This window comes from Chrysemys picta, chromosome 10 (assembly GCF_011386835.1).
Source record: "Chrysemys picta bellii isolate R12L10 chromosome 10, ASM1138683v2, whole genome shotgun sequence".
Lineage (NCBI taxonomy): Eukaryota > Metazoa > Chordata > Testudines > Emydidae > Chrysemys > Chrysemys picta.
In genome coordinates this window covers 49,692,010-49,714,067 of record NC_088800.1, presented here as the reverse complement: position 1 = coordinate 49,714,067, position 22,058 = coordinate 49,692,010, and the positions used below count along the sequence as shown (strand labels likewise).

At 51.1% G+C, this 22,058-nt stretch overlaps 1 protein-coding gene across 5 annotated transcripts in view; it reads left to right on the top strand.

Moving 5' to 3' along the window:
- Positions 1 to 22,058, top strand: part of LOC101951698 (uncharacterized) — a 58,763-nt gene that overhangs the window by 14,655 nt on the left and 22,050 nt on the right. For 2 of the 5 annotated variants that reach the window (XM_005294408.5, XM_042851532.2), the window contains exons 7-13: positions 135 to 670; positions 2,225 to 2,504; positions 6,064 to 6,280; positions 7,827 to 7,969; positions 9,227 to 9,340; positions 10,822 to 11,028; positions 14,393 to 14,486. In XM_005294408.5, the coding sequence (XP_005294465.1) occupies positions 135 to 670; positions 2,225 to 2,504; positions 6,064 to 6,280; positions 7,827 to 7,969; positions 9,227 to 9,340; positions 10,822 to 11,028; positions 14,393 to 14,486 (1,591 nt within the window). Of the gene's footprint in view, positions 1 to 134; positions 671 to 2,224; positions 2,505 to 6,063; positions 6,281 to 7,826; positions 7,970 to 9,226; positions 9,341 to 10,821; positions 11,029 to 14,392; positions 14,487 to 15,757; positions 16,352 to 22,058 lie in introns of those variants that run through there. The other 3 variants (XM_065559794.1, XM_005294410.5, XM_005294409.5) reach the window with 3 other exon arrangements.

Sequence of the window (22,058 nt, the reverse complement as noted above, 5' to 3'; positions counted from 1 at the left end):
CCAGTCCAGGTGCAGCGTTTGCAGGTACCTGTTGGTGTCTAATGGGATTTTGCATACATTGCTCTACTCTGTCTAGTTGCAGGAAGCAAAATGCAAGCCAAGTCTAGGGTGATGGTATTTTTTCACTCTTAAAGGTGCCAGAGAACCACCTTCCCATGCAGCCGAGCTGCTCATCAACGAGGTGAATCCGGACAATCCGGGAGGCCAGGAGGATATGGAGTACATCGAGCTGCTCTACACTGGGCAGACACGTTTTGACCTCCGTGGTTATTGGCTGGTCCTTTATAATGGCAAAAACAACCAGGCCTACAGGGTGGTGAACCTGACGGGCTACTGTACTAATGAGCAGGGCTACTTCCTGGTGGGGAGTGCGTGGGTGACCCCAAGTCCTGTGATTGTTCTGCCTCCGAACACCATTCAGAATGGGGGGGATGCCGTGGCCCTCTACCACAGTACCACGTTCACCTACAGCATGGGCATGGCTGTGACAGAGGCAGGGCTGGTGGACGCAGTGGTCTACAAGTCCCGGGCATCTGACAGGGCAGATAAGCTGCTCAAAGTACTGACCCCAGGGCAGAATATCCTGTATGAAGATGACTCCCACAGCAGCCAGGATGAATCTCTGAGCCGGTGTAACAGCCAGAGCCCCAGAGTCCACAGCAGCTTCCAGGTAGGAGACAGGAGCTGTTTGGTCTCCACTGGGTGGGTCTTAGCTGTGCAAGCTGACATATGGCTGGCTCTTCATAGACACTTGTGCCTCTTATTTGTGCCCTCTGAGTTAGACTCTCTCTCATTCACACTCCTATTCCCTCTGCTAACCATGTGATGGCTCCACACTACATCTTATCCAAACAAAGGGTTTCAGACTAAGCAGCTAAATTACTGCCAAAAGCTGAGAGGTTGCCAATAAACAAGCACAGATTCAGCCTCCATGTGCTGAGGATCTTAATGAGTAAAGGTGATTCCTCGGCAGACCATAAATGAGAAGGAAACTTGGGTTCTAAAGTTCTGACCCTGAGAAATCCTGGACTACCTCTCTGAACTAGGTCCCAAATGCACAAGGCATCTTCTCCTCCTGAAAAATCCGACACCAAGTCACCTTTAATGCTCCAGCCTCTCTGGTGCATAATGTCCAAAGTGCAGTACAAAATTTATCATCCATGGTACCCAACTTCCTTTCACTTGAAGGAAACATTTAAAGGGATACAGTCAACTGGAATTGGTTGAATTTGGTGCCTTTCTTTTTAATCCCTCTTAATTTTAAAATGTCTAGTTTCTGACAGAGACCCCTTTAAGCAGCACACACCAAGTTTTTATCAGATTCCTTTGATAAAGCTTTGTAAGGATTTTCTTTTCCCTTGCTGATGTTTACAAGGGTCTTTCCAGCAGAGGACTGGGCAGGCCCCAAAGTCACACATGTTCTTGAAGCAAGTAGAATGTTCACAGCAGCTGCAAAGAATATCGCTAGCCAAAAGCACAAGGTCCTGGGACGCTGCCACCTGTAGTTATTGAGGGATTTGTGGAGAGACATCGGAGCCTCTTATTCCAAGCAGACTCAGTACAAAGGGAGGGGACTATGTGGCATGGAGAGGAGATATGAGTGAAATCAAGTATCAGAGGGGTAGCCGTGTTAGTCTGAATCTGTAAAAAGCAACAGAGGGTCCTGTGGCACCTTTAAGACTAACAGAAGTATTGGGAGCATAAGCTTTCGTGGGTAAGAACCTCACTTCTTCAGATGCAAGTGAAGAAGTGAGGTTCTTACCCTCGAAAGCTTATGCTCCCAATACTTCTGTTAGTCTTAAAGGTGCCACAGGACCCTCTGTTGCTTTTTATGAGTGAAATTGTATCCTCTGATGGTTGGGAAAGGAAATGATACTGTGGAAGGAGACTTATCCAAAGGACAGGTGCAGACCCAGCAGTGCAATTGGGGGAAAGACAATGGGGTATCTGATAGTGGTTGTGAGAGATCTCAAATGGGGGTACCCGAAAAAAAATTGTGGGGAGGAGCTGCTGCCATCAAGCTTGAAAGTAAAACCATCCATATCTTGAGCATAGGATATGCCTGTGCTGCAGGATCCCGTTTCAGGTGGGGAGTCAGATTGCAGTTGTGTGGGGCTGGAGAAATCCAATGCTGTGAAAAGAGGTGCCGCCACCTAAAGAAAAGAGAATAGAAAGGATCCCTCCTGCCCTCAAAGCCTGGTGTCTCTGTCTCTGTCTCTGCAAGGTGACTACGATAACACCATTCGGGGAGAATGCCTGCGCCAACTCCTCAGCACCATCTCCCACCGTCCCCTCCCTCCTAATCAACGAGTTGAGCCTGGCCAACAGCACTGCCCCCTACCAGTTCATTGAGCTGAAGGGCAAACCTGGAGCCACCCTGGGAGGATATACCCTGGTGTTCTTCTCTGGGCAGGATGGCAAAGCATATGCCAGCATCCCACTACAGGGCACGTTCGGGGCCACGGGCCTGTTTGTGATTGCACCATCAGGACCGCCCAGGCCTGGTAAGGCTGACAATAGAGTACTGCATACAGGTGCTTCCTTCACTCCCACGCTGAGTCTAGAGTTGGGTTTTCTTTGGTGGGTGAAGTCCAGAAGGCAGCTTTCGGGAGGCAGATGGCTGGAGACTGAGTGGCTTCAGCATTGGGGGGATGGGTAATGGGCTATGAAGCCTTTGATCTGCAGGTTGCTGGTTCCAATATTGCCCATGTCAATAGTGTTTATATGTCAGATGTTTGGTAGCCTATGCAAAACGGACTGATATTTTCAGTCAAGCTCCTCATGGACAAGTGGTAATCACCCCACTGAGCAGTCTACCTCAGGGCTGAATTCTCCTCTTGCCCCTCAGGGGCTGCTGGGAGGAAGCTTGTCTTGATGCTACACCTGTTCTGTGGAGAAACGGAAGGCTTCAGTCTCCAGGACAGCCAATAATCCTTTGACCAGCATTACACTCACATAGATAGACTTGTATATTAAACTATATGAGCCAACACCCTGCAGTGCTGCTGCCCCCATCCTGGCATTTGGAATAGGTGGTGGTTGATGTTTGCATGTCATATGCATTAATCTTGTCATTTACTTGCCTTAAATTCCTGTTGTGCTGTGTAAAGAGCCTACTGCTTCTCAGGCCTGGTCTACACTACGAGTTTAGTTCAAATTTAGCAGCGTTAAATCGAATTAACCCTGCACCCATCCACACAACGAAGCCATTTACTTTGACATAAAGGGCTCTTAAAATCGATTTCTGTACTCCTCCCCGATGAGGGGAGTAGCGCCAAAATCGACGTTGCCATTTCGAATTAGGGTTAGCGTGGCCACAATTTGACAGTATTGGCCTCCGGGAGCTATCCCGCAGTGCACCATTGTGACCGCTCTGGACAGCAATCTGAGCTCGGATGCACTGGCCAGGTAGACAGGAAAAGCCCCGCGAACTTTTGAATTTCATTTCCTGTTTGCCCAGCGTGGAGCACTGATCAGCACAGGTGACCACGCAGAGCTCATCAGCACAGTCAGAATCAAAAAAGAGCTCCAGCATGGACCGTACAGGAGATACTGAATCTGATCTCTGTATGGGGAGATGAATCTGTTCTATCAGAACTCGGTTCCAAAAGACGAAATGCCAAAACATTTGAAAAAATCTCCAAGGCCATGATGGACAGAGGCCACAACAGGGACTCAACACAGTGCTGCGTGAAACTTAAGGAGCTGAGACAAGCATACCAGAAAGCCAAAGAATCAAATGGACGCTCACGGAGGGAGGGGTGACTGACGACTGTAGCTATCCCACAGTTCCCGCACTCTCTGAAAACCATTTGAATTCTGGGTTGAGCTCCCAATGCCTGAAGGGTCAAAAACATTGTCGCGGGTGGTTCAGGGTATATGTCGTCAGCCCCCTGCCCCCCCCCCTCCTCCCGTGAAAGCAAAGGGGAAAAAATCGTTTCTCGCCTTTTTTCACTGTCACCGTATGTCTACTGGATGCTGCTGGCAGACGCGGTGCTGCAGCGCTACACAGCAGCATCCCCTTGCCTTGCCTTGCCGATGGCAGACGGTGCAGTATGACTGGTAACCGTCATTATCATCCCGTGGGTGCTCCTGGCTGGCCTCGGTGAGGTTGGTCGGGGGCGCCTGGGCAGACATGGGTGCTCCTGGCTGGCCTTGGTTAGGTCAGTCGGGGGCGCCTGGACAAAAAAGGGAATGACTCCAGGTCATTCTCTTCTTTAAGTTTTGTGTAATGGAGATTCAATCCTGCCTGGAATATCATACCAGCTGGAGGCTTCTGCCTCAGGCTGCTCTCCCCGTCGGCAGCACTGCGCGGTCGCACCTACCCCAGCCTACCCCTTGCTCCCAGGGCTCACAATCAGATACTTAGACCTCTATATTTTGCTGCAAATAAAAAAATAAAGCTGCCGTTTAGAACTGTCCCCTAACATACATATCCTGGGACATTTTGTATTTTACCAGTGTCAACCAAAGGCCCACACACAAATGGAGATTCAGTCCTGCCTGTGCGTCTATCCTAGTGCTTATCACAGATTCCCATTTTCAGCTATAGGCTGAGCAAGTGCAGAATGATGGTTCACTCAACTTCGCTGTAAGCCAACCGCCCTTCCCTCCCCCCTTTGATCTCTGCTTGCAGAGGCAATAAAGTCAGTGTTGTTTCAAATTCATGCATTCTTTATTACTTCATCACACAAATGGGGAGATAACTGCCAAGGTAGCCCGGGAGGGGTTGGGGAGGAGGGAAGCAATGGGTGGGATTGTTGTAGGGGCACCCCCTAGAATAGCATGCAGCTCATCATTTCTGCAGGATGTTTGGGGCTCTGACCCGGCGCGGCCGTTTGCCTCTCTGGTACTTTAGTAGGCTTGCCTGATATTCTAGGCAGGACTGACTCTCCATTAGACAAAACTTAAAGAAAAGAATGACCTGGTGAGTCATTCCAATTTTTGTCCAGGCACCCCTGACCGACCTCACCAAGGCCAGCCAGGAGCACCCATGACAGCAGCAGATGGTACAGTATGACTGGTAACCATCTTTGCCGACTTGCAAAGCAGTAGACGGTACAGTATGGCTGGTAACAGTCTTTGCTAACTTGCAAAGGCAAGGGGATGCTGCTGTGTAGTGCTGCAGTACCGGGTCTGTCAGCAGCATCCAATAGACATACGGTGACAGTGAAAAAAGGCTGAATGGGCTCCATGGTTGTCGTGCTATGGCGTCTGCCTGGGCAATCCAGGGAAAAGGGCGCGAAATGATTGTCTGCTGTTGCTTTCACGGAGGGAGGCTTGACTGATGACATTTACCCATAACCACCCGCGACAAATTTTTGGCCCCATCAGGCATTGGGATCTCAACCCAGAATTCCAATGGGTGGGGGAGACTGCGGGAACTATGGGATAGCTATGGATAGCTACCCACAGTGCAACGCTCCAGAAATCAACGCTAGCCTCGGTACATGGACGCACACCGCCGAATTAATGTGCTTAGTGTGGCCGCATGCACTCGACTTTATACAATCGGTTGCCAAAAATCGAATTTTGTAAATTCGGAGTAATCCCGTAGTGTAGACATACCCTCAGAGATACCCTGAGCTGCTGGGCAGTCTGTGCTACCAGCAGTCAGTGGCTTCATTACAGCTTCAACCAACTTTTAATCACCCCAGTTTCAATTTCTGTTCTTGAGGTTGTGGTGTATTGAAAACAGTGTTAAAATTGTAAGCTAATACTTTAAATTTCAAGGGTTTTTCTGGGTCCTGTTTGCTGGCTAGGAGGCTCTGTACAGAAGCGTGCAAGCTGGATCTAGCAGCCGGCAATTTGCAGACAGCCTATAGTAAAGTGGGATGAGTTGTGCCTCTCTTCAGGAAGCAGCCTGCTTTGTCACTCTCCATTTTGGATCTGTTGTAACCTCCCAGCAAGAGTATTAATGGTTTTATCTGACTTCTCTGTGTATATGCCATGAGACATAACAGGGAGGCATCAATGAAATCTGCTTCTCATTGCTCTTGGCTTGTCACTTTGCCCTGCCTACTGTGTCTGGTTGCTCACCAACTTATCCCCCACTGTTTTCAGATCAGCAATTGCCGTTTGTCAAGAATGCCCCATCTGTTAGACGTGGCTCCAGCGCTGTGGCAGTGTACAACAGCCGTCAAGCAAGAATTCCTGTTGACATGATGGTGACTCTAGAGAACCTGGTGGATGCTCTGGTGTACACATGGGAATCTAGCACAGGCAGAGGACAGCTGAACCACCTCGGTCCATCGCACTTTGTGCCCTGTGCGGAAGAGAGGTGAGGTATCTTCTGGCTCCAAACATGTTATGAGCCTTCCATTTTAAAAGTCTCCAGGTTTTCTGTGCCTGGAGGCCCCAGCTGGCAGAAGATGGAGCTGCAAGGGCCTTGAGCATTCTACCTTATTACCCTCCAAATAGGAATGTGATGAGAATTGTAGAACTGAACTGGATGATGCACTGGAGAATGTAGTATATGGAACAATAATGCTCTACCAGGTGTGACCTGATGTCTTTTCTCCCTTAGAATACAAAAACTTGATGAGAATGAAATCTTACATCTACTGATTCAAAGCAGAATGAAGTCATAAGTCTTGACCATCCTCAAACTGCACTTATGACATAACAAATAATAATGGAAAGCAAACTTAAAGAAATTAAAGTAAAGTAAAATGATTCTCAAACATCAATCCCTGATGAACAAGTTCTCTAAAACTTAACAGAAAAGAAACCAATAGAATTCTTTAGTGATTAAGTAAAATATTCTATATTTAAGAGTAATTTCGAAAGAATCCCATCTCTGCTATAGAATTCTATAGGCTGGATTTAGATTTTTATACACAAGTATCTTATTCTTGGTTTTAAAATGTTGTAGGTATTTTTATAAGGAATATTTGTTGCATTATATGAAAGAACACAAACCATTGTAAAACTCAGAAAATAATTATCAGCTTTGGCTCTTTCCAAACCCATTGGAGTAGTTCTTAAATTTCAGCCAAAAAGTGGGTAAACTCCCACTTCTTGTTCATTGAAATGCTTTGCTGCTTATATATTTGTCAAGGAAAAAGGAGATGCTTTAGAAAAGTGGCACTGAAGTCCTCTGCCTCCTGAAGGGTGTGTTTGAGCCACTGGCCATAAGCCTGCCAGGACTTTTTGAGGCAATTGTTTGTAACTTAGTTATCTGGTTGTCTTCCTGACAATACAATGTGGCTTGCACTGCTTCTCCTTGTGGTAGAAAAATATTGTCTTTTTCATCATGGGGAGAATAGAAGCACAGTGTTGCCAAGTCTTGCAGTTTTGTTATGAGTCTCTGAGTGGGGGTGAGCATGAATGTGAGGGTGTGTAAAAGTTTCTAGTCCTGGGTGGGTGTAGAGAAACACTTGACCACTAAAGGCTCAGAAAACACTCCAGAAGGCAAATGATCACTCCAAAATGAAGGTGTTTTTTGAACAATCTCGTGATTTTTCAAGCCAATCTCATTATTTTTGAACACTGGAGGTTGGCAATATTGGGATTGTTACCTCACTTCCAACCAGAATCAAGCTGTCCAAAGTCAAATAGCCTTCCCTATGGCCAGAGACTCTCAAATATTCTGTTCCCCATCAGGGTCAAGGCAATTGGTTAATCCTGTCTCTGGGACACCTGCAAAAACTGATTAAAACACCTTCTACAAACATGCCTGTCCTAGCAAGCCATCCGCCATCTTGGATGAGCCTCCCCCATTGGCAGAAGCTGGGATTCTGAAGGGGAGGCCGTGGCTTGAGTGTCTTGAAGAAGCCCTTGAAATGCTGTATTAGTGAGATCTGACTCATTTCTCTTGGGGACAGGCCAGTGTCTCTGAGCCGCTGCTCCTGCTGTGATGTGAGTGCTGCGCTGGTATATGTCATCTCGGACCCTACACCTGGCTTGGAGAACAGCTGCCCCCTGAAGTCATTTGCTGTGGATCTTGATATGTGCCTGCTGACACCCAGTAAGAGGCGCTATCATCTCATGTGGTGTGGGGTTGGGGAGAGGCCTGGACTGATTTGAGGGAAATATTTTTGCTGAGTGTCCCTCCTGATATGGACCAGACAGTGTGGAGAATGAATGCATTAGTTCACCATGTCAGCGTGGACTATGCTGCACTCAGAGGCGAGCGGGGGGGTGTGCTGGTGATGGGGCCCCATGCCATTCGACCATTGGGAGTGTCAGTCCTGTCACTGGTGGGGTGGTGTTGACAGGCAGGGCAAGGTATTTAATTCCAGGCACCTCTCTGATCAGCCCTCTGTGGAAAGGCCATTCACTTTTCAGCAATGACAGGAAATCCCACCTCACGTCTCTCTGATGATAACTGGGGCATAGTCCGGGGGACCAAAAGCAAACCACCCTGTCCCAGCCCAGCAGGTCTAACTGTTGCAACAGGAACAAAGTGTTTGACATAACCGTAACCCCTCAGGTTGGTGACAGCGTATAGGAGAGTGTCCTACAGCCCTGCTGCAAGAGACTTGTCAGGAGCTGGGCTATGTTCAGTGGGTTTCCATGTCTTTGGCTCATTGCAGTGCCTTACACCCTGCAAAAGAATCCATTATTTGAGCAGAGGCTTAGCCAGAGCCTGCTTGAGGAATGGGTGGAACTGCTTCCCCGTGGCTGTTGTCAGACAGCTGCCTCAGTCTATCAGCCAGCTGAGGAGCATGGCTTTCCCCTTCCCCTATCTCGTGCAGTATTCCCAGGCTAGGAAGCTTGGGACTGGAGTTCTGATCCCCTTGCCTGGTCTTGTTTCATTGCCACTAACACCTAGGTTACCATGGGGTAGGGAGCATTCGGTAAAGCTGGCATACAAGTCTATGGAAAACCAGAAAACAGGCCCACATACAAGCAGAAATATCAGATGTTTCTATAAATTAGAAACCTCCTAGGGGAAAGGGAGTGAAGCTCCTTATGAATTTTGGCATGAGCCCAGCCATTGGTGGTGACACGTGACTGTAGAAAATCCAACTCTCGTCCCAGTCCCTGAATTCAGTGGATCCATAAACGCCATGGACAAACTCAGGCCAATACGAAGAGAGTGGAATCCCCTCACAACTGCTCTGTCATTTTGTCCTCTTCACCCTCTAACTATAGCTAGTTCCAGGACCTCCCATCCAAGTAGTAATCAGCCCCAACCCTGCCTAACTTCTGAGATCAGACAAGACTGGATGCTTTCAGGGTTATATGGCTAATTTAATAACATCTCCCCCTCCTCCCCTAGATTGCTCTATGTGGACCCCAAACTCTGAGAGGGCGCATGACAGCCTGGAGAAGGTATTAACGAAATCCATAGAGGAAAACTGTGCCTGCGGCATCTCCCAGTTCTATCTACACGGTCAGTACCAAACCCACTCACCTTCATCAAAATCCACTTTATATCGCCCTTCTCCTATTCCCGACCCCAGTGCAGCCCAGCCTACGTACTCTGACTGAAATAAGGAGGATGGGGCACTTTTATCTTCCTGGTGTGTTATGAGAGCAATGAACAGGCAGCCATTGGTGATAAAGGAAATGGACCCTTCCCAAAACATATGCTTCACTTAGAGACCTCTTGCACTGGCAGTCTGAGGTAATTCCTGAGTGTGATAAAGTAGGAGGGTCTGGCCAACACAAGGTGGGTGGGAAAGGAAGTAGCGAGAGGCAGGATCTGCCATTGGGGAGAGGAACATGAGGGAGGAGGAGGGTCTGATGTGAGTTGCTCATAACCAAGAAATGGCCAGTGCTGCAGGGAGGATGGAGAAAACTAGTCTCTTTCCTTTCTGCCATGCTGCAGGAAGCACAGGGAGAGTACCAGCACCTCGCAGGAGGTCTGAAAAGTGACCTGCCATTTGTGGCTAACTCCCACCAACTCTAATGGCAGTAAAGCACTGCTACTTGTGCCTTGGGAAACACCCCTGCTCCTAGCTGTTTAGCCTGGAACAGGTATTTTGTTATCAGGCTTCTGCTAAATGCCTTCTCTGAACTTTGGCTTGGATTTGGCCAAAACATCTACCTGAACCCAATTTTTTGGTACAACCCCCTCTTGGAGTGTCAGCCCAGAGTTCTGTGCATGGTAAAGCTCATCAGAACTGTGGTGAAAGTTAATGCAATATAACCGGGAGAGGGGCATTCAAAAATCTGTGTTGAATGACTCCCTAAACAAGCATCGTACATGAGCAGAAATGGTCCTATAGACTCTATCCCATTGAGGAGTCCATGAAATAAATTCAAACGCCTAAATGTGCAGAAGAAAAATTGGGTGCCCTCCTTGAAACACCTTAAAGGGGCCCAATTTCCAGATGGTGGGTGCTCAGCACTTTCTGGAAATTGGTCCCTGTGAAGGCTTCAGGGATTGGGCCTCCCCTTAACAGAGGCACCCAAAGTTACTTGTCACATCTGAACAGGTAGACCAAGCCAGCTCTGGAGACATGTAAGAACTATTGCTTTTCAGGAAGTGAAGTACTCATATTTTATTTTGTAAAGCTGGTAACTTGGATACTACTTTCTATCCATGACAGTTTATCAAGATGTATCCCTATTGGCCTTTCTACACTGAACCAAACAGAGAGGGCACAAAATTGAGCTCGGAATGGGAACCTGATTATGGGCTAGCCTACCACCTCTCCAGAATGAAATCCGAGATGGGCTGATGGGAGGTAGTGCATTGATGGGGCTGGGGGCCAGGGTTTGGGTTTGCGTTTGCAGCACACTGGTTTGGATTTGATGGTGCTGAAATCTCATGAATTTTTGAACCGAGATAGAAATTTTGCAGATTTATGGGGGTGGGGAGGAGAAAGGCAATCCATCCAAACTGAACCAGAATCTCTTCTTTTCCAGCAGAACTCAACTTCACCTGCACAGACTCCATGTTGCAGCTTTCAGGTCAGGTGTGGGCCAAGTCACCAGAGCAGCAGCATCTAATTCTAAACTGGCACAGGGACTTCGCCGCCAGCCCTCATCCCTTTTCTGTGGATGGGAGAGTACTTAAAACAAACAAAGAGTGTGTCGCTCCAGACAACGCAGTGTCAGCGTCACAGAATGGCTGTGAGTAAAGGAAAAATTGACACAATGATTCGCCCACAAGCTCGAGTGTGCTGGGTCTAGAATGCCAGCTCTGTAGAATATCCATGGTGGATATTCTACAGAGCTGGCATTGAACAAGGATGAGGGGGGTGATCTAAAGCAGGTGACATCTAGACCCTCATCTCCACAAACGGGTCTAGTAGAAGCCAATGGGACCTGGCCCTAGAGAAGTAAGACGATTCAGCTTCTCTGAAGTTAACGGTGATGTGCTAGTCCTGTCACTTCTGTAGTAGTCTTGCAATGTGCAAAACTAAAAAAGACCAGTCTTTTCAGAGAGCAGTGTGAAGGACAGTATGCCTTGCTGGAAGGCACTCTGCTACCCTAGGGTTACCAGATGTCCCATTTTTAAAGGGACAGTCCCGTTTTTTGGGACTTTTTCTTATATAGGTGCCTATTACCCCCCAACCCATCCCATTTTTTCACAGTTGGGATCTGGCAACCCTATGCTACCTTGATGATGGGCATGGTCAGGACTGGATTAACTTTTTGTTGGCCTGGTACCAAACATATTTGTGGGCCCCCCATTGGAGAAATAGGGCATGTGATGGGGGCGGTCTGCAGAGCGAGGGGCCGGTTGGGGGCAATGAGGCGCAATGTAGCGGAAGTTGCCCCCCTCAGCCCAGCACAAGGGCACTGTTTACAAACCCACAACTGTTAGATGCACACTGGCCCCACCCAGCCCTGCACTGCCAGTGTGCCCCTTCCACACGGCCCTCCTGCCCAGTGCCCTGCCCTTATGCCCAGCACTCCCTCACCCAGAGACCTCCCCCACAGATTCCTATGCCCAATGCCCCCGGACCCGCTATGTCCAGCTCCCCCTGCCCAGAGACCCCTTCTGCTGACCTTCCACCACAACTGCACAGCACCCTGCACACCATACCCCCTGCCCAGCTCCCCCACCCACAGATCCCCTACTGTCCAGCACCCCCTTCACAGTCCCACCATCGCAGCTATACAGCGCCCCATATTCCTGAGGGAATTCTGCATCAAATTCTGTGCATAATATTTTAAAATTCTGCAATATTTTTTTTTACAATAAATAAATGTGCTCCACCATGACAGTGGGGAGCACAGGCCACTGGCTGCATGGAGGTGGGAGAATACCCTGCAGCCTCCCCCGCCCCCTTGGGACAGGGACTTGGCAGTGAAGCTGAACCTGACCCTGACACAGCACGAGGGCCAGGCCTGCCACAGAAACACCCTGGGGCCTTGCCCCTTTTGCCCAGGCACACCAGATGTGGGCAGGGAGGCTCAGCCTGGCAGCAGGATCCAAGTGCAGAGGGACTTAGTGTGGGGGGATCTAAATGGGGGTAAGAGAGTTCTGTGGGGGGAAGTCTGGGTGCAGGCAGCTCAGTGGGGGATCTGGATACACAGAGAGGTTCCAGGTGCAGGGACAATGGGAGTCTGCAGGAGGGACCAAGTGAAAGTGGTTGGAGCTCAGTTGGGTGGGGGGTGTCTGGATGCAGAGGAGGTGGGATTCATTTGGTTGGTGGTCCAGGTGCAGGTGGTTTGGGCTCAGTAGGGAGGGTGTCTGGGGGGGGGCTCATCGGGGTGGTACAGATGCAGGGGTGGTGAGGCTTGTCAGGATGAGGGTTTGATGGGCCTGCTTAACAGGGGAGCCCCAGCTGCTGCCAAGGGGATCTGCATGCTAGGCCCCCGCTTCCCCTATCCCCTTCTCTTCCCCTCCCCTCCCATGCCCCTTCCCCACCACTCCATCTCCTCCCCATCCCACCCCCTTCATTCCCCCTGCCCCCGCTTCCCCATCCCCATCCCCTTCTCTTCCCCACTGCTCCATCTCCTCCCCATCCCACCCCCTTCCTTCCCTCTGCCTCTTTTCCCCAGCCCCGCTTCCCCTGCCCCCGCCCGTTCCCCACTGCCCCATCCCACCCCCTTCCTTCCACCCTGCCTCTTCCTCCCTGCTCCCGCTTCCCCTGCCCCCTTCTCTTCCCCATCCCATGCCCCTTCCCCACTGCCCCACCCCCTTCCTTCCTCCCTCACTGCCTCTTTTCCCCGGCCCCGCTTCCCTCATCCCCTTCTCTTCCCCACCGCTTCATCTCCTCCCCAGGCTTGGGGGGCAGGGGGAACCGCACCCCCCCCCCCCAGCATGAGCCGGCAGAGCAGGCTGGGGCTGGGTTGCTGCACTTCCTGCCTCCTGACTGCAGGGTGGGCCCGACCCTGCACTCACGGGGCTGCAGGAAGTGGAGTGACCAGGCCCCAGCCCACTCCGCTCTGCTCCCCTGGCTCCCAGCCTTGGGACTGGGGGGACAGGGGGGAACTGCCCCCCAGCACTCACCAGTGGCGCGGAGTGGGCTGGGGCCAGGTCGCTCCCCTTCCCACCGCCCGGTAAGTGCAGGGCGCGCCCAACCCCTGCTGCAGTCCCCCGGGACGTTTCTCAGGGGAAGGGATGGAGTGGGGGCGGAGCTGTGACGGAGCAGGGGTGGGAAGAGGCAAGGCGGGGATGGAGCAGAGGCAGGGCTGGGGTGGAGGAGGGGTGGGAAGGGGCAGGGCTGGGGCAGAGCAGGGGTGGGAAGAGGTGGGGTGGGGACGGAGCAGGGGCAGGGCTGGGGCAGAGCAGGGGTGGGAAGAGGCAGGGCAGGGACGGATCAGGGGCAGGGCTGGGGCAGAGCAGGGGTGGGAAGAGGCGGGGGCAGAGCAGGGTGGAGCAAGGGTGGGGGCAGCTTTCCTGACCGGCATATCCGGCCGGGGCCCCTTCTGACTCTGGGCCTGGCGACATGGTAAACCCGGTACTGGGCACGGTATAAGGCCCTGAATAGAATACAAGGCCTTGCTAGGTTACAGAATTAGTCACAACCCGCACTGTCTAACCTGCAGTAAGTTCACATTCAGCAAACCCTAGCCTCAGGCGGCCAAAGCAGCCCAATAGCCTTGCAGCCAATGGCATGCACTCAAAGGGCACAATCAATGACCCTCCCTCCGCATGAAACGTTGTCCTATTTGGTGATGGCACAGCAATGCTTCATTGTAGCCCTTGGGATATGCCTGATCTTACAGGATTCAAAATGTGGGGGAGAGCTCCATATGGGGCTGTACTGCCACATCTTTTGCTCGCAGCACCCCAGTAAAACAATACACCACCTAGGACCAACAGCAATTCAAAGCGGGTTACAGTTAAAACAATAATGCTGTGTAGTGAGCTTTTTCCAGGGATTTGAGCCCAGTGAGGTGCAAAGACAAGGCTGTATAGGTCACTGATGTGTTCACTATAAGGAACCTTGCTCTCCTGAAGTGCAGTATCTGCTAGATGAGCAATACCTTACATAATTCAGCCAAATCTCCACCTGTCTTCCCTTCCTTTTTCCCACAGCCTCCTTCCAAGCCTGGGAAATAGCCCTCTTTGTCCTGGGATCTATCCTGCTCACACTCACACTAGTTGCTGTAGCTGTCTCTTACTTCAAAAGGTAAGAAATCATCATGTCTGCCTATTGCCTTATGTACCAGGGGCAGCCACGAGTGACTCCTTCCCTACCCTACCCCATCATGCGTCAATGATCCTGTCCTTAGTGTGGGGCTTAATGCTCTACCGAAAGACCTGTGCACTCCACAAGAGACTGGACCTAAATTCAGTGGTGGGGATCCCCTGGTGCAGCAGACTGCAGCTCCTCCATCAGTTTCAGGTCATCTTGTAATGGAGGGTTTTCATGAAGTCAGTATATGATCAGTGTATAGAATACCATGGGTGCCATGTTAAACTCAGTCTGTTTTCTGCTGCTCAGAATGCTTGTACTGATAACTTCTGCCATTATGTTTTGGCCAGGGGGAAGCTGGAGGGCCTGGTGACAGGGTAGAGAAGTGTGGGTGCTCCTGGCGCCCTGGGATGGGGAGGGGACTCTCTTAGCACTAGGGAGGAGTTGCCTCTTGTCCCTTGAAGGGCAGGAGAGATGTGACTTCCCACTTAGAGTCAGTCCTCCAAACGACTAGTTCCCGTCTCTGGCTGCTGCCAAGAGTCTCAATCTCCCGGGTGTTAGTGTGGTATCACTGATAGGCTCTTGGATGGCTTTGCTGATGTTATCCACATTGAAAGCTTTGACAATACTGAATTTTAAACATTATTTGTAACTAGAGCAGAGAAGTTCTTTTCTCACTAACTCTTCCCCATTTGTTCAAATATTTTTATTTTGTATATTTGATAGGACACCGTCTAATCAATTTACTTTCTCCCAGTCTACCATGGGCTGAAAAAATACTTAAATCTGAATAGGGGATTAGAAAAACCCTTTAACATTTCTTTAAAAAGAACTTTAGGTATAGCCTGTGGGGGCTTAAAAATTGATTCCTAAAAAATCAGTCAGACACATACTCAACTTGAATTTCTTGAAACTAATAATGTTATGTGCATTGCCACTAGAAGGCCTCAGAGTCAACACTCATAAGCTGAATGGGGATAGTGGATACCTCTGAGCTTTGTCTGCAGACTTGGGAAGACAATACTGTCCACTAGCTGCATTTAGTTCATAGTTGGAAGGTTGTCAGCATAACTATAAGGACTAGAAGGTTATTTTTAAATGAAGGTTTGGGTTAGCTTTTATAGTAAGTCTAAAGCCAGGGCTACAGAATTGTTAAACATGAGACCCTGACTGTATTGGGCTGCATACTTAGGGGCTCTCCCTTTATCCACCCTCTATGAAGGAGCAAAGCAACTAACCTTGTCGCATTTTCACCCATTATTTAGACACTCCCTGAATTACACCACCATAGAAATGAATGACCGCAGACAGATGGCAGCAGACTTCTAACTCTTCCAGGAAAAATGTCACTGGCAAGATCCATTATTCTAGGGGTGGGTGGGGCTTGCATCTCAAGGTGAGCGAGCTGTCTGTCCAGTACCCTCCCCGACACCAGGATAGTTGCACAGACCCACTCTACAGCGAGAATGTAACTTTACATTTAAAGTGCCTGGGTTATTTTTTAAACTCTGAGTGGTCTACAACTGACTAAAAGATTTAAGAAATGGGCTTGTGGCAGATGCAGAGCTTGAAAGGCCCTGAGCTGCAGCAGGATGGCTGTCCCCATTGTGGATGGGCTGCCAGACTGGGTGAGGAGACGACAATATTGTTCCCTAGGCTTCTCCCAAGACAAATTTGGTACCGGTGGTAAATCAAGTGGTGGCAGCTTGCAGGGGAACGGGAACTGTCCCAAGCTCTAGTCAGCTGGGGAAAAGATTAACAGAAGGACAGACTGGCTTATCCTAGAAGATGAGCTCAGTTCTTATTCGGCCTGATTGCTGCTGTACATGTGAATAAAATTTGTTACTCCAGTGGATAAACAATCTTCCCTAATCCTTTCTGTTCCGATTCCATGTTAGATGCTCTAGGCCTTTCAAAGGCCCTGCCATTCTGATGACAGTGTAGCAGGGGCCACAGGTTTACAAGCCTAAATGCATTAATATGAAGATGGGATGGTTTTGCATGTGATTGATACATAAAGTTTGCTTCTAATGTGATCTGGGTAGAACTTATCTGGTTGAGAATCTGTTATTTCTGCCCCATGAGGGCCCTAGCCTGACTGTGTCTAACCCAGGGGTGGGCAAACTGTGGCCCATGGGCCGGCTCCGGCTCCTCAGGGCTTTGGATCCGGCCCACAGGATTGCCCCTCATGGTGCCTTGGGCCCCACGCTGCTCTCAGAAGCGGCCGGCACCACATCCCTGTGGCCCCCGGGCGGGGGGGGCAGAGGGCTCCATGCGTTGCCCTTGCCTCCAGGCACCGCCCCCCGCAGCTCCCATTGGCTGGGAACAGGGAACTGCAGCCAATGGGAGCTTCAGGGGAGGTACCTGGAGGCGCAGCAAGGGCAGAGCATGCTGAGCCCTCTGCTCCCCTCCCCCAGGGGCCACAGTGCTTCCTGGAGAGGTGCGGGGCTGGGGACAGGGCAGGCATGCAGGGAACCTGCCCTGGCCCCAGTGCACACTGCTGCCACCCCAGATCCACTTTAGGTAAGTGGCGCCGGGCCGGAGCCCGAACCCCTCCTGCACCCCGCCCCCCAACTCCCTGCCCTAAGCCCCCTCGTACGCCCTGTACCCCTCCTGCTCCCCAACCCCCTGCCCTGAGCTCCCTGCTGCACCCTGCACCCCTGTGCACCCGAACCCCCTGCCTTGAACCCCCTGCTGCACCCCAACCCCTCCAGCACCCCAACCCCCTTCCCTGAGCCCCCCATACACTCCGCACCCCTCCTCTGCCCCAATTCCTTGCACTGAGCCCCTTACTGCACCCCCTCCCACACCCCACACTCCCTCCCGCACCCCAACCCTCTGCGTCAGCTCTGCACACAATTTCCCCACCCAGATGTGGTCCTCGACCCAAAAAGTTTGCCCACCTCTGTCTAACCCCTAACCCTGTAAGATTGTTTTATGCTTCAAGCAGGGTCTTTGGTGCAAGACATTCTTCTCATTCCTTGTCCTGCAGTACCTAGAGCTGCCTGAGGAGGCACGCAGTGGAGCAGCTGAGTGGTAGGGGGAGAGGACGGCTGTTTAGCAGATTTCCTCTGGTCCCTCTTCAGATGGGATCTCTTGCCTCCACCAGGTGAACAACTCAGTACCAAATAGCACGAGCTCCCTAACTGATGATTGCAGATGTGGCATGCTACTTGTGCCCTCTACCGGTCAAACACTATACCAGAGTGTTCAAAGTCCTGGGTTACCGTATTTCATACTCCTCTACTGCGCTCACACATTCCTGTCATAGTACGCACCCTGCGTTACGTACGTGACGTGCTCCATGCAACAGTCCCACTCCACCCCACGGTACGTACCCGCCCAGCCCGATAGTCCCGGTCCATCCTGCATTACGTACCTGCCGAACCCCATCAAATAAACCCTGCTCAACCCCTGTTACAAACCCAACAGGCCCCGTGCCAAAGTCCCGTTCCACCCATTATGTGTTCGCCCAGCCCCACCAACAGACCCACTACACCCCCCGTTACATACCTGCCCAGCCCCGTGCAACAGACCTGCTCCAAGTGGCATTGCGTCCCCGCTGAGCCCCCTGTGACAGACCCGCTCCAGGCGGCATTGCATCCCTGCCCAGCCCCGTGCAATAGACCCGCTCCACCCCCCATTACGTACCCAATGGACCCCATGCCACAGACCCACTACACCGCGCATTACGTACCCACCCAACCTCGTGCCACAGTCCCACTCCCCCCTGCGTTACATACCCACCAACCTCCATCGACAGACCCGCTCCACCCTGCATTACGTACCTGCCGAGCCCCATCTGACAGACCCACTCCACCTCGGGCTACATACCCGATGAGCCCGGTGCCAAAAGACCCGCTCCACACCACGTTACATACCTGCCAAGCCCCGTGCCCGAGACCCGCTCCACCCATTACATACCCAATCCGGTGCCACACTCACGCTCCACCCTGCGTTACGTACCCGCCGAGCCCTGTCCGAGTTTCACTCCACCCCGCGTTACATACCTGCCTAGTCCCGTATGACAGACCCGCTCCACCCCACGTTACGTACCCACCAAGCCACATGCGACAGACCCACTCCACCCCGCATTAAGTACCCGCCAAGCCCTGTCCGACAGACCCACTGCACCATGTGTTATGTACCCACCCAGCCCCATGCAACAGTCCTGCTCCAGGTGGCATTGCATCCACACCGACCACCGTGCAACAGACCCACTCCAGGCAGCATTGCATCCCTGCCCAGCTCCTTGCGACAGACCTGCTCCACCCCGCATTACATACCCGCCCACCCCCGTCCAACAAACCCGCTCCACCCGCCGTTACGTACCCGACGGGCCCCGTGCCACAGAGCAGCTCCACCCTGCATCATGTACCCGCTGGGACTGTGCCACAGTCCTGCTCCACCCTGCATTATTTACCCGCCAAGCCCCGTCCTAGAGACCCACCCCACATTACGTATTCCTGCTCCAACCCGGGTTACGTACCCAACAAGGCCTGCACCACAGACCCACTACACCCATTACGTACCTGACAAGCCCCATACCATAGTCCCGCTCTACCCATTACATACCCGACAGGCGCAATGCCATATTCCTGCTCCAACCCGGGTTACGTACTCACCCAGCCCTGTAACGATGCTGCCTTTGGTGGGACATTTCTGAGAATATCAATTCAGGACAAATTGCCTAGAGCAGGGCAGTTACAGCCCAAGGCTGGGGTTTCTCCACTTCTAAGGCACACCAAACCAGCCAGCCAGAGAGGACTTTGGTTTTACCCCACTGGCTAAGCGTAAGTCATACAAGCAATTCCCTTAGATACTCCAGTTTCCCAGTATCACCACCAGTGCCACTCGTTATGGGGACGAATGGTTATGAAAACCAATACCCCAGTAAAAGAAAAAAAAGGTTCTCCGATCCCAAAGGACCAAGCCGCAGACTCAGGTCAATATATAAATCAGATCTTACCCACAAATCATGCTATTGCCAATCCTTTAGAATCTAAAATCTAAAGGTTTATTCATAAAAGGAAAAAGATATAGATGAGAGCTAGAATTGGTTAAATGGAATCAATTACATACAGTAATGGCGAAGTTCTTGGTTTAGGCACTGGTGGAATAAACTGCAGGTTCAAATCAAGTCTCTGGAGTACATCCACAGCTGGGATGGGTCATTCAGTCCTTTGTTCAGAGCTTCAGTTTGTAGCAAGATTCCTCCAGAGCTCAGAAGCAGGATTGAAGACAAAAGGGAGGGTTTTTCAGGGCCTTTCCTCTGCCCGTGGAAGGACACTCCTTTGTTTTTACTGTGGAAAATCACAGCAGCAAGATGGAGTCTGGAGTCACATGGGCAAGTCACATGTCCATGTCACATGTCCATGCATGACTCAGTTTGCAGGCCAACACCATTGTTTACATGTTAGTTTGAACCTTCCCAGGAAAGCTCAGATGTGGATTGGCGTCTCCCAAAGTCCATTGTCAGTTAAATGTTTCTTGATTGGGCACTTACTGAGAATAGTCCCTTTTCAAGAAGCTAACCAAATGCTTCACTGAGGCTACTTGGAATCAAATACATTTAAGATACAAGTACGTAGCTCATATTCATAACTTCAAATACAAAAATGATACACACATACAACTTAGCATAATTATAACCAGCAAATCATAACCTTGTCATAGAAACCTCACACAACAACCTTTGTACAATATTTGCTGCAAATATATAACAGTGTGGCAACAATGATCTATCCAGTCCTAGTTCATATAAATAACGTCACAGCCCTGTGCCACAGTCCCACTCCACCCCACGTTATGTATGCCCCCAGCCCCGTCTGACAGACCTGCTCCACCTCGCATTACGTACCCGCCGAGCACCATCCGACAGACCCGCTCCACCCCGAGTTACTTACCCGCCGAGCCCCGTGCTAGAGACCCGCTTCAGGCTGTATTGCAGCCCTACCCAGCCCCGTGCAACAGACCTGCTCCAAGTGGCGTTGCGTCCCCACCGAGCCCTGTGCCATAGTCCCACTCCACACCACAGTACATACCCACCCAGCCCCGTGCCACAGTCCCGCTCCACCCCGCGGTACGTACCCAACGAGCCCCATGCCATAGGGCCTGTACGTACCCCACAGGACTGTGCAACAGTCCTGCTCCACTCCACGTTACGTACCGGCCCAGCCCTGTGAGACAGTCCCGCTCCAGGCAGCATTGGGTCTCCACCAAACCCCATCTGACAGACCTGATCCACCCCACGTTACGTACTCAGTGGGCCCCATCTGACAGACCTGTTCCACCCTGCGTTACGTACCTGACAAGCCCTGTGCGACAGACGTGCGCCACCATGATTTACGTACCCAATGAGCCCCATCCGACAGACCCACTCTGTGATGGGTTGGGTCACAGAAACCCCCTTGGGAACTGCCACCTGATGTGCTGGGACTACCTCTGAGCCTGTTTTCCCTGCCAGCTTCAGTACCTTGCCTTGTTTAAGCCAGACGCACTTGCCTGCTGCACACACAGATCCAAGTCTGAACCACATCCTCCACAAGCTATAGGCTAAACTGAAAACAGCTTAAGAAGTGCTCCTGTCTCAAGCACCCAGATACCCAATGGGGTCCAAACCCCAAATAAATCCGTTTTACTCTGTAAAAGCTTATACGGGGTAAACTCATAAACTGTTCGCCCTCTATAACACTGAGAGAGAGATATGCACAGCTGTTTGCCCCCGCGGGCTCCCCCCCCCCCCCCGCAGGTATTAATACTTACTCTGGGTTAATTAATAAGTAAAAAGTGATTTTATTAAATACAAAACGTAGGATTTAAGTGGTTCCAAGTAATAACAGACAAAACAAAGTAAATTACCAAGCAAAATAAAACAAAAACATGCAGGTCTAAGCCTAATACAGTAGGAAACTAAATGCAGGTAAATCTCACCATCAGAGATGTTCCAATAAGCTTGTTTGACAGACTAGCCTCCTTCTAATCTGGGTCCAGCAATCACTCACACCCCTATAGTTACTGTCCTTTGTTCCAGTTTCTTTCAGGCATCCTTTGGGGTGGAGAGGCCATCTCTTGAGCCAGCTGAAGACCCAAGGAGGGGTTTCCAGGGGCTCAAATAGACTTTCTCTTGTGGGTGGAAACCCCTTCTCTCCCCTGTGTAGAATTACAGCTCAAGATGGAGTTTTGGGCATCTACTCCACCCAGTGTTACGTACCTGCCCATCTCCGTGCGACAGTCCTGGTCCACCCAGCATTACGTACCTGACGAACCCCATCCTACAGACCTGCTCCACCCCACACTATATACTCTCCCAACCCTGTGCCACTGTCCCGCTCCACCCCGCGTTACGTACCCTCACAGCACCGTATGACAGTCCCGCTCCACCCCTCGTTACGTATCCATCCAGCCCCATGCAACAGTCCCGCTCCAGGCCGCATTGCGTCCCTGCCCAGCCCCGTGTGCCAGATCCACTACATCCCTCGTTACGTACCCATCCATCCCCATGAAACAGTCCCAGTCCACCCTGCCTTACATACCCGATGAGCCTTGAGCCCCAGACCCGCTCTG